Source organism: Poecile atricapillus, chromosome 3 (genome assembly GCF_030490865.1).
Source record: "Poecile atricapillus isolate bPoeAtr1 chromosome 3, bPoeAtr1.hap1, whole genome shotgun sequence".
In the NCBI taxonomy this organism is placed as follows: domain Eukaryota; kingdom Metazoa; phylum Chordata; class Aves; order Passeriformes; family Paridae; genus Poecile; species Poecile atricapillus.
The window spans coordinates 89,670,037-89,687,696 of record NC_081251.1 but is presented as its reverse complement, the minus strand read 5'-3'; the positions used below and the strand labels follow the sequence as shown (position 1 = coordinate 89,687,696).

Here is a 17,660-nt window from a genome sequence, read left to right as displayed (position 1 = left end):
AGTCTTGTTGAGAGGCAAAGGGGTAAACCAAGCGCTCTCCATAGTTCCAGGGCTGAGTCCATTTCTTCCCTTGTTTGTGTGATGGGCTGCTGCCAGGGCGGGATGTTGAGGAACAGGAGGAGGCAACAACAGCAGCCATCATCATTTTTGTCACCACTTACCTGTTCCAAACAGTGCTTGCTGGGTTCCGCATTGTGAATGCTTATCTCTCTTGGTTTGCTTGCAGTCTATCCTCAGGCACTAGCAGATGCAGTTCCAGGAGATGTATAGATCAAACTTACCTGTTAATCATCACTCATTAGTGCTTCAAAGTAAAAACTGCATTAGTTTGGCTCAGCCTCTTCCCTGTTCAAAAACACAACAAACCCAAACCATGTAATGTTTTACAAAGCAATGCCCTATTCCTGCTTCTAGACTTCTTGAAAAATTAGTATTTCAACAAGAAACATGAAGGAATATGATCAATATGCTGTTTCATTGAGGAAAAGAACAAAAATTATTTACTTTTCTCAAGTGCTAACTCTTGTGTGTTATTTTTAGTTAATGTGTATGTATGGTTATGTGTAATACAGAACTGTAAGCTGAAATTGCAGCATTAAACCACCAAAGAGCAGCTCCTCCAAGAAATTTGTGTCGCACAGTTCTTGCAAGTAAGGCTGATGCAATTATGGTTGGATCCTCTAGACAGCAAAATTGCTGGTGGGCCCAGCCTGGGGCACTCTTGTGCCACCAGGAAGGAGCACAAAGAGCAGAATCACTTCAGCTCTTCTCTCATCATCCTTGCTGCCGTGGGCTCTAGGGCACCTTCGATCTAGATGGGTCTTACCCATGGCCCTTCATCTTGGAGCTGGTTATTCCTTTTTCTGAGACAATAAGGTGGGGTTTTTTTTTCTTCTTTTACTTGCTTTTCCCCTTCAAAATCAGAGCCTTACCATGACATTTGCAATGACTGACCACTAATGTGCAGGCTAACTGACAAAACTGTAAAGATAAGCATACCACAGCATGTCTGAGGTACACAGACCAGATACAATAGCTGTGTTTTTTTGCAAAACAATTCCAGAAGTTCTACATAAAACATATCAAGAAATTAATGGGCCAGCTCCTACACAGAAATTTTTTGATACTGTCTGTGTGTCATTCCCTGACAGCTTCTTATTCATGGAGCTGAGGCATACTTAAAAACATAGAAGGGAAATGGGCATTTGTGTGACTGGCATCAGGAGGAGCAGTGCCTGCCCCCTCCCCCCCACCTGCAGTTTTGCTATATGCTGCTTCCCATGGCACGAGATGGGCTGCATGGAGCACACAGTAAGGGCATCATGGTGCCATCGACTGTCGCTGCACTGCAGCCCAAAGGTACCAGGAAAATGTATAACCAAAAAAAAAAAAAAAATAGCTGTAATAAATATTCTAGCATGGCCTTAGGTTTCAGCTGAACAGTGTGTTTCCCAGAAATTAGTAAGGTGCACTGGGTTCATGAATCTGCATAAGCAAATATTTAGGACACATGCAGAGTCTGAGGCTCTCCTGGCAGGACAGGGGAAGTGTGAGTGGGTGATGAAACTTGTCAGACTTTGTTGGAATGGAGTCATAGGAAGTTCTGAAGTCTGCAGATGAAAAAGCAGGTATCAGTGAGATGGATCTGTGGTTTTCCAAGGAATACTGAGATTTATAGGATGATGAAGAGATTTAACCAGAATTATTTCAAGGGAGCAGTTTTCTACTTTTTCTATCCAAAGTAGTGGTAAGAGATGTGTCTGTACTGAGTGAAGAGGTCTATTTAGGCATGTTTTGTAGGAGCAGCATTTGAACTTCTTAGAAAGCCTAACCCAGTGAAAGAGTCCTGTTAGATGTATGTTAAGGATGCACAGATTTATGTCGCGTTTATAAGGCTTGCCCTCTACCTTGTGCCTGTTAGGAGGTGCAAATGTTGCAAGTGGCCAAGAGAACGTGCACAAAGAAGATGCACTTCAGTAATTTGTGTCTGCAGGTGTTAGTGACTGAAAACATATCTTGCAGAAACATGCTAAAGGTGAAGAGAGGGTCTGGCATTTGCCAAAACATTGAGAACAGCATCTCCTGCCTTTTTAGAGATAAGGACATCCTTTTCATATGCTGTTCAGGGGTCCCACCAGAAGAGGTTTGTTGAAAGGAAATTCTAACAGCAAAAAAATATTTTGTTGCCTTGTAATTGTATGTGCTTGCATTGAAAAAGGCTGGCTGAAGTGCTGAAGTGCTTTTTTTGCTTTTTTTTTCCTCAGTATGTGCTGACAATGAGAATGAACAAGAGGCAGACCAACAGATGGACAACTTGTACCTGAAAGCTTTGGAGGGATTTATTGCTGTGGTGACACAGGATGGAGACATGATCTTTTTGTCAGAGAATGTCAACAAATATATGGGTCTTACCCAGGTAACTTGTTCCCTTACGCTTTCCTCTCTTTGTAATACAATTCACAGAAACAACTCTCATGTCTAAAGGCAGAAAACCCAGCAGTATGTCACTGCAAAAAAGACTGGAAATAAATGTCTTAATTTCTCAGGCAGATACTGTGCACAGCAGACAACACAAGGTTTTAGGTTCCCTGTCCCATCCTATCAAGTTGTAGTGTCTTTGGTGACTTCAAAGTTGCCTTCCTAGAATCATACTAGGGGAGATGAGAAAACATTTATTCTACTTGTGCCTTAGACTATGGGACAGAGCTGCTCTTTTGGACTCCCCCCTTTTCTGCTTTGTGGATTGTGAGTTTTCTCCTGTGTCGAAATTAACAGTATTGGTGTTGACTGTTAACTGCACTGTGCAAATTCAAAGATAAGAGAATCCTCCTGGGGAGAAAATGAGAAGTTATGCATAGGATAAACAAAAGGAGGGTCATGGGATTTGTGTCTGTAAGCATCCTGTCGATGCACTTGGTTCTAGGGACCAGTTTAATTTCAGTCACATTTAAAAACAGATAAATACTTTCAGTTGCTTTGATTTAGCTACATGTAGCTCTTACTTCCATACAGGTGGAACTCACTGGACATAGCATTTTTGACTTCACTCATCCATGTGACCATGAAGAAATTCGAGAGAATCTGAGTCTGAAAAATGGTAATAATGAAAATACAAAAATCCCTGTTCATTTTTGTAATAACCAAATTAAGTAAATGATTATCAGCAGAGATCTGTTTGTCATGGTAAAAGGAATTTTCATTCCTACAGTAATTATTAACTGTTATTCAGTGCTTTGCAGATTCATTTTGTTTTGCCAAATATTGCTTAAATATGATAGTACTAAGGAACTTGTTTAGTATTTTCCTTTCATCAAGTGTAGACAGGTGTAATGTTTTCAATTGTAACACTGTGGAAAGATTCATGTGCTGCAAGCTAAAACATAGGTTTAAAATGCACAAAGTCCTATTTAAGTTCCACTTAAAGTTTTAGGTCTGAGCTCTACAAACTGCTCTGCAATGGTCAATGCATCTTTGATGGTCTCTGCAGGTAAATTATCTGAGAATTGATCTGTTATTTCTCTTGAATCCTTCATGTTTATAAGTAGAAGAAATCAAGAAAGAAAATGAGAAAATTAATTTGCTTTAATTTGCCTTTATACAGGTCCAGGCTTTGGAAAGAAAAGCAAAGAGGTGTCAACTGAGCGTGACTTCTTCATGAGGATGAAATGCACTGTTACCAACAGAGGCAGAACTGTTAACCTCAAGTCTGCCACATGGAAGGTACAGTATTTGAGCCAAATTAAGTGGGTTTGATTTTAGCAGACATTTTGATGTTGAGAGAAAATACATCCTTTGTTTCTTGTTATTTCAGGTTTTGCACTGCACTGGACAAGTCAAAGTGTACAACACTTGCCCTCCTCACACTCTCTGTGGGTATAAGGAACCTCTTCTCACCTGCCTTATAATAATGTGCGAGCCTATTCAGCACCCTTCAAACATTGACATCCCCCTGGACAGCAAGACCTTCCTGAGTCGCCATAGCATGGACATGAAATTCACCTACTGTGATGACAGGTATGCTGCTCTGCTTTTTTCTTTCCAGAGATGTTTTTATCTTCTTGAACAAAGCAAGCAGCTCTTCCAAATGTCCTCTGTGAACCTGGTCAGCAAGGACTAGAAGAAAATTCAGCCTGTTACCAAAACAGCTATTTAGTGGCTCACTTAATCCACCTCAAAAATTTCAATTTGGGTGAAACTCTATTCCTGCTGTATTTCCTCATCCTGCCAAGTAGGGAATTCCATTTTACTGGCAGAAGATGAGGCAACTTGGAGGCACAAACATTAGCTTCTCGGGGTTTAACAAACTGAAGGGTTTACAGGATTCCTGTTCCCATGTTTTAGAGAGCGTGTCCCATGGCATGTTGTACAGATTTTAGTCAAGGTCTGTTTTACCGTTGGTTTGGCCCATGATGCTGTTATCAGTTAGCTGGCAAGTACTTTATGCTCTACATTAACCAAGAATTGCCAGGGTAGCCAGAGTACCTGCTGCTCTGAAATGGAGTTGCAGCCTCTTGCTCAATGAAAAGCAAACAGCCTTTATTGGTTTTCTCCCTGCATCTTTTAGTGACGAAATGAAGGGGAGGGGGAGGACCTTGGATCAGGCAAGGGGCTTGTCCTCTGCTCCCCACACTTCACTCTTGAGTGGAAAAAATGGAGGTCCCTCTAGTCTCCACCTGCCAGGCTTGTCCTGGGATCTCCATGGCATTTCACGCCATCTGCCTCTTCTCCCTGTCTGTGTACTGTGATAACCATCTTCTATGCATGCAAGTGATCCATGCCAGAGATCCCTCCCCATGAAGTATCTTCCTGTGCTCCATTTGCCCAGAAAGTCCTGTCTTTACTGCTGCGGATTTAGGGTTTGTTTTGGGTTTAGGTTTATGAGGTCATCTCTAAATTTAAGATGAACTTTTCTGCCTAAAGAAATTGGTCTCCTGAAATTCAGAGATGCTAGCAACCTCTGGGGTCTGGAGGGTTACCAGTGAGGTTATACACATGCTTGCAATTTATGCAGAAACTCACAGAACCAACATTTTTGTTGATTTCTTCAACCTTTGAAGGTTTTTTTAAACTGCTAAGATTATTTTGTAAACAATGTGATGAAGCAGCCATATAAACTTGTCATGTTAGCAGCTGTGGATGAAAGCAAGATTGCAAGTGTCAAACTTGCAACTGACCTTCTGACCTCTCTGAGAACCGAGCAGCAAGTAACTAGAAACGGTCTCTGATGTAATCACAATCAAACTTTTTCCCATGGTAATATTTTCAGCATGAAACTATTGAGCTATCAATAGGATTTTGCTGCTGGAGGGAGAAGCAACAATATGGTAGTGACTCATTATTAAAAACAATGTGCTCTGAATTACTGGGGCCATTCAGTGGCCGGGCTACAGGAGAGTAGCAGAGGATTTTGCTTTATTGCAGCATTCACATGTCTCTGCAAGACTTAATGCACAAACCATTATAAATGAGAATTAGAGGGACTGATGCCATCCCATTAAAGATACACATGCTTATTTTAAAAATAATTAAATATTATGCCTTGTCTTAAATAGTGAACGTTTGATTTACAGGTAAAATGTTTCACATGGCAGTGAAATACAACAGCTTCCTCTGGAGGATTGAACTTGTGGGGATTTTAGAGATTTTTTCTCTAAAACCAGACTAAAAAGTAGCACATCTTTTACTGGATAGTTTTGGTTGGATGTTTCATTCCTGTATTATTCAGATTTTGGTAAAGCTGCAAAAAGATAGCCAGGGCAGAGAAGGAAGAGACCTCACAAACTTTTCAGGTTCTTCACAGCAGATCCACCTGGCCCCCACTTTCCTCCCAGAGGGATGTTGGTTTCTCTCCAGCAGGTGACACATCACTAGACACATAAAAAGGCAAAACACTCAGCTGTTCTTATCAAATACAGTGCTGCTAGACAAATTGCATTGAAGGAGCAGCTTATGCCAAGAATGTAAATCCAGGCTGGGGAGCAGAGGAGGGAGGCAGCATGTGCCAGTCAAATGCCTAAACTCTTTTATACGTACTCTGTCCTTTCTGCAGCAGTGCAGCAGGGCTGGCACAGTTCATTACTCCATAAGGGACAGTGTCTTTCCAGTTCAGGGCTGGTATCATTGAGGGGGGTGTGCCTCCTCTACCAGGCTTCTGCAGTGGTCCTGCTATCCTCCTTGCAGTTCATCTGGTGTGGGCAGGTCTGCTTCCAGGGAGCATTAATTTTTTATTTTCAATGCACTCAATCAAAGAAACTCGTGGATTTCTGAGTATAATCTCCTTAGGAAAGCTCATAGTCTCTGTCTGTCACAAAGCAACATGAAAAATATAGGCTGGCTACCTTACAGTATTTTGTGACATAAACTAGTTGGCTTTTCCTTAGGAGGGTATAGGGTAGGTGTAATAAGAAGCAGACAAGACTGGCCATCATTTAAAACATGTGAGACAGAGCCCGAATAATTTGCCTTCCAAAAATAAATTATATATATGCACCTATGACTTGACAGTGGTTAGGTGGGATATGTTTGTATTCTTAAAACAGTTTTTGCAAGGTGATGAGCCTGTAGAGACAAGTTCATGAATATGAATAATAAATAAGGGTTGTTCTATTAAGTGCCTGCTTCAGCCATTCCTGGAGAGTGATTTAAAACTGTTCCCTTGCTCCACTTATCTTGGCTAAGTGGTTTAGAGGAAGGATTATTTTAGCTGTAATACAGAAATGCTGATCAGTGGTACAATTTAATAATCCAAGTGAGGGTTTAGTTCAGCTGCAAAATGCATTTGTGTCAGGAAGGATTGCCAGTGAGGGTGTTTTAGTCAGAAGAAAAGGCATGTCTTTGTACGAAGGCAATTTTGTTACCTTGGTGGCATCTGCACTTGCTTGAAGGCATGGCTTGCTGTGGGGGATTGTATGTCCCTGGTTACTAGAAACCCGATTAGTTATATATCCTTTTCTCCTTTTCCCTGAGACATTTTAACAGTAGAGTTGAAGAAGACAAAAAGAGTAGCAGAGGATATGTGGTGATCAGAATAGGATGGGGCAGGAAGATACAATGCTACAGTATCGGTCCTAGTTAGATTTCCCATATAAATATTCATGTGGGATCCAGACTGTGCCCAACTGATAGGAAACTGAGTTTTATTGTGTTTCCAGTTACCTCCCAGTAAATAAGAAATATGTAGGCACAGGACTTTGGATGAGGATATAAGTCAATTTGCTATTTGACCTATACTTGGGGAATATTTTTAAGTTAAATGAGAACACAGGGAAGCATTTGAATGGACCTCCTGTCCTTTTATTCCTGCTGAGGGAAAAATGCAGTATGGAGAGAAGTGAAGTGGTGATATCTGAAGCCAAAGAACCACATTTGACAAAACTGACTTTAGGTATATGTCATATTTAAGAGTAAAATGTGAGCTACTTCTTTTGTTAATAACAAAATCTTGATTTAGGTAGACAAAATGAGTGGGAGTGACAGTCCTGGTGAAGATTTTCACGTATACAAGTATTTTTTTTGCCTCGCAGGGCAGATATACTTTCCCAGGCCATCCATCCTGCTCAGTAATGGCCCCAGGTCCCAGGATTTTGCATTTTGGTTTTATTTTTCATTGGCCAGGGTTAGAGTAGAAGCAGCCATGAATATTTTTGAGAGGAAATGTGGTTAGTTGGCAAGACTGTCACACTGCCTACTCTGGGAGGCTGACAGAGTGCATTACACCAGGCCTAAGTGTCTATATTAGGCTTTATTATTTTTTCTCTCTCTCTTTTTTTTTTAACTCATTCTGCTTTAAGTATAACTTCATTTTGTTTGTTCCCTTCAAGACCAATTTAACATCAATAACTTGGTAACAGTTTAAATACAGAAAGACTTTAAGTGATCCATACCCTCACACACAGTCCACACAGGGCCCGATGAATATACACCCAGCTATTTTTCATAGGCAGTAAACATTAGAGCAGTCTTCCACAGGGCCTGACTTTGCAGTCCTGATGGTTCTTACCATACTGTTTTAACTCAAGAAAAAGTACACAATAACAAGCTTTGTGCTCCTATAAAGGGACAGAAAAGCACAATTTTAATAAAAAACAAAATACTTGGACTAGCTCATCTTGTAGAAAATGCAGCCTCCAAGCAGTGTGTTTTGATTGCTTTGCTATGTCTCAAAGACATAAAATAGGGCAAAGTTGTACAAACCTAGAAATAGAATTCAGATCGCTTGTTTGTTAATTGCGTACCTTAGGCACAAAAGTTTCATTTATTCCCTGTCCCTAAAATCCAATATTAAGATACTTACATATATTGTATATTTAAAGGAAACTGAAAAAGTGCTCAAAACACACTTAGTGGAGGCAGTTGGGACAGGTCTTCTACTGCAGATGGCTATTGCCCACCTCTTCACTAAGATTTCTAAGATTTTGACCTCTGTATATCATGACAAGTTTAGCTTAGAAAACTGAAATGCCAGTCAGGCAAAAGTTAAGATTCCCCCAAAGGTATTTGTGTTCTCAGAAACAAGTTGGTAATAGGAAAATAAACAGCCTCATAGCCCACCTCTCATCTTCAGCAAAAAAGTATTATTATCTTACTAATTAGTATTCTACAGATGCAAAGGAAACACAAAGCCTACCATGACAGGAATGCCATCTAAAACCACCATACAGGTTGTTTTCTAATTTTGTCATTCCGCAGCTTGCACAAAGAGCAATTTTCTGTCTGATGTCTAAACAAAAGTAGAAGTCTTGTGTCTGAACTCAGTTTTGTAAATGATCCTTTGGTATTGTGGGATGAAGACATTTTCCTGACTTTCTTAGCTACGTACTCCTCCTCCTCATAGCTCCATGGGGTGCCTTTTCCTTTGCATTTAGTCCTCTAAATGCCTAGTGCGTTCACGTGGCATCTTGTGTTGCTAAGAGGATTTGTGTGGAGAGCACACAGAGTTTAGAGGGCGCACCTCACTGGCAAACCTCAAAGTAATGTTCAGGTGAGGTCAGTAGAAGGACCTGTGCTAAAACACTCGCTGCCTCCTGGACCAGGGGGTGGTCAGGCTCTTGGCTTTGCCCAGTCTTCTTCCACAAACATCTTGGGAGAGCCACAGGATGGCTGTGATAAGTATAGGGATACCTGCCCACTTCAACCCTGGCACATAATGTGGCACAAAATATGCTAACCTGATTTCCAGCCCTGCACAGCCTGCAGCCTACAAAATTTTTTTTAAGCTTTTCAGGGTCAGCAGCACCATGGGAGGAATAAAGGAGGGTGTGAAGTGCCAATTTATGCACCCAAAACTAATAGAGGTAACAACTATTGGAGAGAGAGTGTTTTTTTATAAAATAGTGGTATTTAAAAATGTATTTAGGAAACACTGTCAGCCAGTTTTAGGGGGGTTTTGTGAGTGGGAAAATGAAACATTCTACAATATTTTAAAAAAAAATCATGTCAATCTGAGGAGTCTTTAAAGAGAAGTGGAATGAATCTGAATAGTGTTAACAGATGAACAGATCAGTCAATGAGAGCATAGCGGCTGTTTAGCCATTTTTTATTATTTTTTAAAATAACTATTTTAAAACAATTACTCTTCATTAGTGTTTCACTGTTACCAGGCATGGGTTTAGAACTTAGCCAGTGTTGAGGGGTTTGTGGGTAATTTTTTTATCTCTTATTTTTATCTTTTAATGTAAGCTTTTCATGCAGTTGCTTCTAGTAAAACCCACTACTTGCTAACTGCCATCCAAGATTATATTAGATCTAATTCAATTTGACATTGTCACAGCAGGATTGTACCACAAGTCATTTTGTGCCATGGAATGACAAGAAGAGTAATTTTACGGTGAGGGTGTTCATTAGGAACAGGTTGAGGGGAATTACAGGACTGGAATACATAAATTTTGAAGAAATTACAATTCCCATATGAGAAGAGTCACTCAGCCTGCTGTAAAGTGCATTTTTTGTTTGCTCAGTTCCACTGTTGACTTCCATGAAGGCTCTAATGTGGGTTTGGATTTGCACTGCTGCTGCTGGGTGCATGGTGCTTCTGTTTTTACCCCATTATTTTTATTTTGTTTTCCCTCTCCCTGCTCAACCCCCACTTGGCTCTCAGCTCCCAATGACTGGATTAAGAGTAAATACTCAACTTCTTGAATTTTAAAATCCCTCCCCTTTTGATGAGCTCCAAACTAATTGGAATGGCTTTATGGTATTGTGCCATTATATAGCCAAAGGCCATAGTTTCTGATTTTAAAGACCATTTACATTGGTCCTGGCAAAAGCATCTGGTTGCTTACACCAGTGTGTCCCAGCTGGCTGTGTAAAGGCAAGCAGCAACTGTATTTTGAGCCTTAATTTCATTAGGGCTCTTTCAGTATTTGTTGTTTTCTTCTGATGATTCAGCTTTGATGACCAATTCATTATGAGAAGTACTTTTCAATAACAAAGAAAAAACAATTGCGATTTCAGAGAAAAAGTTAGATTTGAGTGGGATACAATTTAAAAGCTCAGAAGCTTGTCAGTGAAGAGAGTAAAAAAACTCTTTAAAACCTGGATTCAAACATTACCCCTTTGTTGGTCTAATTTTAAATGTAAATAAAACTGGAAACATAAACAGAAGAGTAAGTTTTTGAGGGGAACTCAATACAAGCTACAGCTTTCGCTCAGTTATAAACCCAGATTTGTTCCGTGGAAAGCAGGACAGAGAGTAGTTTTCAGAGTGACAAAACGAAGTGGTGCTGGGGCTATGAGCTATAGAGTTCTGTGGAGGTAGAGGCAGGGAAAAGCTGACTCAACACCTTGGTGTTCAAGCCATACACAAAATAGTCCCATCTTTTGTGTCTTCCTTGCTGTAGGGGGGTGCAGGAGATGAATGCCATGCTCTTGCTGTTTGTTTTACAGTATTTACATGTCTGTCTTGTAAAGACATGCTTGTGTCCAAAGGGCTTAGCCTTACAGGGAGTATAAAATCTGAGGATGCCTCTTAAAAGTAGCAACACCACAAATCAAATGTGGTGGTGGCAGATAAAACCATTCCGAGTGAGTTAGTGATGTGGCATAAAACCTGGTCCCTGCCATTGACAGTTGTGAAATGCTGCAAGATGTGACCATTATTTGCAAACCTTCCAGCTTTTAAAGGTTTATGACAGCTTCACAATCAGTTTGTGTCCTTTCTTCTGCTGTTCTCTGTTTTACAGGTTATTATAACAATTTCAGAGGTAGGAAGATGTATCCAAGAGTGTCACTGTCTTGTAAACCAGAAGATAATCTTTGCTTTTGAATTAATTTTTTATCTACTTTTAAAATTTACCGCATTTCCTGTAAAGCTGTGTGTGATGGTATTTCCAACTGAAATAAAGTGCTGTTCTTTCACCCCCTCATTAGAGAAAATCATCTGCACTGTTTGATGACCTATTTTCATTGATTCAGGAACTTCTGAGAAATCCTGTCTTGCCTCAAAAAAAGACTCTGAAAAAAGATCTAGTTTTTGAGATCATAGCTTTCTTTGTGTAAAATCCTACTTAGTTTGTGGATTAGTCACCCAAGTAACCTAGTCCATATGCCAGAGTTTTCAAATGATTGAGGAAAAATTAAATAGATGAGCATTTTTTTTTCCTTTTAACTGCCCATAATTTCTCACCTAGTGTTATTTTATTAAATGCAGTGCCCAAAGTAGTGATTTAACCATTTTGTGTATGTTTTTAAAATGTACACATACAGTGGCAGTAACCACGACCCCTCTCACATGTATTTGATTTTGAATGGTGGTTGTTGGGAGTTTCTGCATGTAGTGGGAAGCTTGAGAGCTCTGTCAGTAGCAAAAGTTGATACCTTCAATTAGAGATAGCATGCAATAGGCATAGGAGAATTTGCAGTGCACACATTAATATCTTTAGGAATTTTTATTCCAGTAGTAGGACAAGGCAGTTTATTCTCAACACGGTTATTTCAGAATGTGATCGGAAGTCCTCTATAGCTCCTTATGTATTTGGAAGCTTAGAACTTCTCATTTTGCTTTTTTAATTCTGTTAGTTTAAGGACTTCAGCTGATAGCTGCCCTGCACATGTAAGCATAAGGCTACAATGACCTGAATTTAAATACTTGTTTTTTTTTTCTTGAACAAGAATAACAGAGTTGATTGGATACCATCCAGAGGAGCTGCTGGGTCGTTCAGCATATGAGTTCTACCATGCCTTGGACTCAGAGAGTATGACCAAAAGTCATCAGAACTGTAAGTCACATTCTTATTTTTCTTTGTTGTTTGCATGTAAAGCATAAATTGTGTGTACCTCAATACATAGTTGAAAATACAACTGCATTTTGTGTGCAGATACTCTCCAAGAGCAGTATTTACACCAGATTACTGTGCTTGCCTAGCTGAAATCTGCTGACCCTTCCAGGGGGTCTGGGTTTTGACATAACTAAAACTAAACTTGGATGTTAGAGAGGAGAATCACTATTTCTGTAAGGTATAGTGCAAGGTTCAGCTGAAAGTTTGCAAAGCTGAGTTAGGCAGTTCTAGCCTGGTGAGAAGGGCATTTCCTGATGGTCCAGAGAATTGGAATTGTTCAAAAAGAAAAGAGAAGGTATTGGGGTGACCTATATGTGGCGTTCCAGTATCTGAAGGGAGCCTAGAAGAAAAACAAGAACATGTGGTGACAGGACAAGGAGGAATGACTTCAAACAGACAGAGGGTGGGTTTATGTGAGATATTAGTAATTTAGTCTTCAATATCAGGATGGTGAGGCACTGGAACAGGTTGCCCAGAGAGGCTGTGGCTGCCCCATACCTGAAAGAGCTCCAGGCCAGGTTGGACGTGGCTCGGAGCAACCTGGTCTAGTGGACGGTGTCCCTGCATATGGCAGGGGCTGGAACTAGATGATCTCTTTAAAGTCTTTTAAAGATCCCAAGCCATTCTGTGATTATCTTTCTCATGTGCTGTTGGACTCAGCAGACAGAGCCAAAGGGAAATAGTGTTTTTTTGAATGTCTCTCTTTTGCTACCAAATAACAACTATCTTCCCCATCCAAAGTAGATGTGCAAGGAGATTTTCTTAAAGGGGTATTCATTGTGAAAACAAGACCTACTTCCAGGAACAGATGCTTTTTGTTGTTATTATGCCTATGGGAACTGCTAGTTTTAGCTGTACTTTAAGTAAAGTATCTGAATTATTCTGGGAGCAGAGATCAAATCCAAGATTCTTCTCTTCAGCAGGCCACAAAATTTCCATCTCTTTCACATCAGGTGTCTTAAAATAATTGGATTTAAATCTTCAGTCTCTGTCCTTAAGAGTTAGTGCTTTGGCTGGAGACAAGTTAGTGCATTAATGTACGAGTAACATTTCCCACCCTTGACTGTTACAACCCCCAAACCAGCTTATTGGAGACTTCTAAGCAGCACATCACTAAAACCTCTGCAGATGCTCTTTTAATAGAAACAAAGCAAAGCAGCTAGACTGGAACCTACAAGATAAAAAACCAAACCCCATATACCTTGTAGTTGCTGTGATGAAGGCCTCTGTCCTCAGGAAAAAGCCCATGACTTAAGTCATGTCTATAGAGAATTGGCCACCAAATAGAATTACAGAAGGTATTTCTGTACTTCCCAGAGAAAAGTTGCAGCAAAGAATAGCTGTCTCACCTTAAGGGGTTAGCTCCAATGGCAAAGATTCAGGACAGTTTTAAGTTGAAATGTTTCTTGAAAAAGTGTTTGGCAGTGATGAAAGTTGTATACCGTAAAACAGTGTTGATATGAATCATTCTGCTTCCAAAGCTGCTTAAAAGAAAAAAAAATAGATCAGCCCATACTCAGAGTTATCTGGGAATGTAATTTTTAAAATGGTTTTTTAGGCAATATGTTAGTGTTTTTACCAGTAAAAATGAATAAGTGATATTTATAGATAGGATGTTAATATCCTGTGCTGGGCTATTGAAAGTCATCCTGTGAAATCAGGGCGGTGTGCTGCACTGGTGCTTTTGAATCATTGAGTTGGATTTCTAAGAATAGGACACTACCAGGGAGGGAATAAAATGGGAGCTGGCAATCCATTTGGTAATGGGAAAGGGAAGGTGAGCAAGCCCTTGTTGGTTATCCCCATCTAGTTAATGAAATGGGGGCACTGAGTTACTTGTCCATGCAAAGATTTCTGGAGAGTTTCTAGTATCTACAGTGACCAGGCATTAATACATGTTGCTCCTGACTCCAGCAATTCAGTTACCCTCACGTAGCGCAGAGTGTGTGTCCAGATACAGTTTGTGCCCACTGAAAAAGGCCATGTCTTACAAACTTGCTGCAGGGTACCAGGTCTGATCAAGAAGCAGAATGAGAGTATGAGTAAGTCTTAGATGGGTGGTATTACACCAGCAAAAGTCCTCAAGGCACTGCACAGGTTAAAAATGTTTAGGATCAAGCTGTTCCACAGTTCTGTTTATGATAGCATAGGGTCAGTATTGATTACCTTTTTATTGTTGGAAGCACAGGGCCAAAGTCTATTGCAGTGATAAATGCAATTTACCACAACAGAACTCTCAGTTTAAATCGCCATCAAATTTGACCCCTTTAGTTTTGCTAAGATTAATAGTTCTTGTGTCTTCTGGGACCATCAGCTTCTTACCAAGTCAGAGAACAACCACAAGTGACAGCAAGCTGCGACTTGACAAAACATAAAAAGGCCATGTCCTTTTGTATTTGGAAATAGCTACCTCAAAATTCATGTTCAGCAGACTGGCATTTATTAAACAATAATATTTATTAGAAATATGCTCTGTATAGAATACAGCTCCTTGTAATAATGCAGTCATAATTCTGATGCTGCCCACTAGTTAGCAGAATTTCAGCAAGCCTTACAAGGGAATCATGGGTTTGTGTTCTATTAAATTCATCCCCATCTTCCCCCTCTCTCCACACAAAGGTAAGGAATATAATTGGAGTGTATTTCATTGTCATGTAACTAGTTCTGTACAGATACAGGTAATGTATACTTTATAAAAAGTAAAAAAATAGAGACGTGAGAAGTTCACACTGAAGGCAGAACCTTAAATGTAGCATTGATAACAAAGTCGGCAGTTACAAGTGTATTAGTAATTTATGAGATTACCCCATGGAGGGATTCTGCTGTACTTTATTATATCAGAACATGACATGCTTTGAATAATAATAATAAAAAAGATTAAAGCAGTAAAAAGCTTCTTTGTAATGTAACAGGCGCCTACACTGTGACTCTTATTGATGAGCTGATGATTAGGAAGCAGCATAATTATGTTTCACAAACAGAGCAGAACAGTCCAGTCACTAAAACACTTTGAAATGAAAGCCTTTTGATTTTGTTCCACCAGAAGTATTTAATCAATAAAAGTAATGTTCTACTTTGTCTAAATGAATTAAATGAAGGATGATTAAATACTCCTAGGAAGAAAACAAACAAACTTCAGAAATAGAAGGATAAACACAGCAACAATTATCTGCAAAACAGTTGTTGTATTTCACAGGCCTGGATTTGTACATTTGTATAGTGGCGATGTAGGAGAGGCTGACAATAAACAGCTTCTTTTAATGGCCACATTCACATGGAATTTTTCTGTAAAAAGACCATGGTATCAATTTTCCAGTCCTCCTGAGTCAAACTACATTATTTCTAGGGCATTAGTTTGATGGCATACTTCTTTTGGATGTAAAAGCTGTTTTACAGGAAAGGCTGTCAATGTGTGGTCCAAGGTTTAGTTCGTCCAGTTCCCACTTCAGCTGCTATTCAGTGTGACTGTGTCTGCTTACAGGTACAAGCTCTTGTTAGTGCAAGTACAGCTTGTCTACTCTAGCCCTATTTTTTTTGCCATTGATGAACATTATTTTTCCTTCACTGACAGCTTTAAATTACAACAGACAGGACATCATAAAACCTTACATTTCAGAAGTCCAAAGCTCCACACTGAAAACTCATTCTCTGCCAATATTGCAAAATATTGGAGGGTAGCAGGGCTACAGATTTCAGCCTTCAATCATTTAGAATATTTAAACCTAAGTTCTACTATTGTCAGTTTATTGTTTGAGAAACACAAGATAGTTTAAAAAAACAGAGTTAAATAAACATTATTTGATTTGGTCATGTGAGTCTTGGTTTCTTCTAGGCTGCTAATTCCAAGCTCTTGGGATGGAGGTTGGAAGAACACAGATCAACCAGTTCAACCAGTGGAAGAAATATAGTAGTTCAGCTTTTTGTCTAGACAAAGCAGTCCTGTTTACTGTTCTTAATTTTGATACCTTTTTAAGAATGATATTACTATCATGAGATCTTAGATTTAAAAAAAAAATAAATCTTAGTGAATATAGTTTTAAAATCACCTGATTTTTATATTTATCAATTACCCAAATAAGGAAACTATAGTTTCCTCAATAAATTCTCTTTTCTACAGATCAATCTGGGAGCCCACACTGAGACACTTCTACAACAGGGTCAGTAGGCAGCAGTCAGCAGGCATTATTTTGGGAGTTGAGATTATTATATTAAATTTTATTTAAATTATAAATTATATTATTTTTAAATTTTTAAAACTCCACATTCTGATCTGAACATTCAGACCATCTCAAGAATTCAAATGCCAGAATTCAAATTTACAGTCTTGAGTAGACACCTGAAATGAGCAGCCCCTTTCATGTTTAAAATGGCTGAATTTCCCTGAAGGTAAGCACATCCTTGTCCACAAATGCCTTGTGCACTTCTGCATAATGAAAACTCAGGAGCTGGTGTATTTAAAACAAGTGTTACATGCTGAGTGTTCCTGTCCTGATGCATTATTTATATCTCTGCCCTCTTTTCTCAGTGTGTACAAAAGGTCAAGTAGTGACAGGCCAGTACCGTATGCTTGCCAAGCACGGGGGATATGTATGGCTGGAGACCCAAGGAACGGTGATTTACAATACCCGAAACCTGCAGCCCCAGTGCATTGTCTGCGTCAACTACGTGCTGAGGTGGGTACAGGGAACACACCAAAATTCACATGTGCATTCATGTGCTGGAGAAATGCAATATTTGGAGGAGCTTTTTAAGGGTCTATTTATTCAACATTGTTGTTCCAAAATCAGTTTAGTCATGTTTGTTCAGTCTTGTTTACTGATATTAGACATCGATAAAATATGTGGCATGCCTGTTCCCATACACGCTGTCGAAATACACCACAGCCTTTCTCCTCTGCAGAGTGGCTGCTGTGCTCATACAACAGAATATAAGGTCTGCTTTTAAGACTTTATTGTGTAACACAACTGCTAATGTGTTTTGTTTTTCTAATGCTGTGACCAAGAGATAAAACGAAGTAGTAACTGTATCGTATGTTGCTAGGAGAAGCTATTTACAGCCTTAAAAATCACGACCAATCACAAGGTTTGCCTTCATTTGGCAAAACTCAAGTTTTTTTGGTCCTAGTCGGGGCCAAAATAGGAAATACTTATTTGAGTGATAGTCTGGGTCATTATAGCCTTGACTACATCCCTTTAAAAAGCAGAGCAACAAAGCCCTGAGTATTCCCACAGAAGTCCTGACCACACTCTCTGCGTCATCCGAAATGGTGGTGCTCAGCAACGCTGGAACTGTGCCTCGCCTGTCAAGAGCCTGGCACGCAACTGAGAGGCCAAAATTCTCCTATAGCCCCAGCTTCAGAGAGTTTGTACTGCCTACTTTATCCAC

At 39.7% G+C, this 17,660-nt stretch overlaps 1 protein-coding gene and 1 long non-coding RNA gene across 3 annotated transcripts in view; one reads left to right on the top strand and one right to left on the bottom strand.

The window, feature by feature from the left end:
* LOC131576916 (uncharacterized) overlaps positions 1-17,660 on the bottom strand; it is an 85,898-nt gene that overhangs the window by 21,295 nt on the left and 46,943 nt on the right. The window contains exons 2-3 of the long non-coding RNA XR_009277104.1: positions 13,625-13,756; positions 162-345 (exon numbers count right to left, since the gene is read on the bottom strand). This is a non-coding gene — a long non-coding RNA (uncharacterized LOC131576916). The remainder of the gene's footprint in view (positions 1-161; positions 346-13,624; positions 13,757-17,660) is intronic.
* EPAS1 (endothelial PAS domain protein 1) overlaps positions 1-17,660 on the top strand; it is a 76,702-nt gene that overhangs the window by 49,832 nt on the left and 9,210 nt on the right. For both annotated transcript variants that reach the window (XM_058834046.1, XM_058834047.1), the window contains 6 exons: positions 2,265-2,416; positions 3,013-3,097; positions 3,602-3,720; positions 3,812-4,014; positions 12,109-12,215; positions 16,801-16,948. In XM_058834046.1, the coding sequence (XP_058690029.1) occupies positions 2,265-2,416; positions 3,013-3,097; positions 3,602-3,720; positions 3,812-4,014; positions 12,109-12,215; positions 16,801-16,948 (814 nt within the window). The remainder of the gene's footprint in view (positions 1-2,264; positions 2,417-3,012; positions 3,098-3,601; positions 3,721-3,811; positions 4,015-12,108; positions 12,216-16,800; positions 16,949-17,660) is intronic.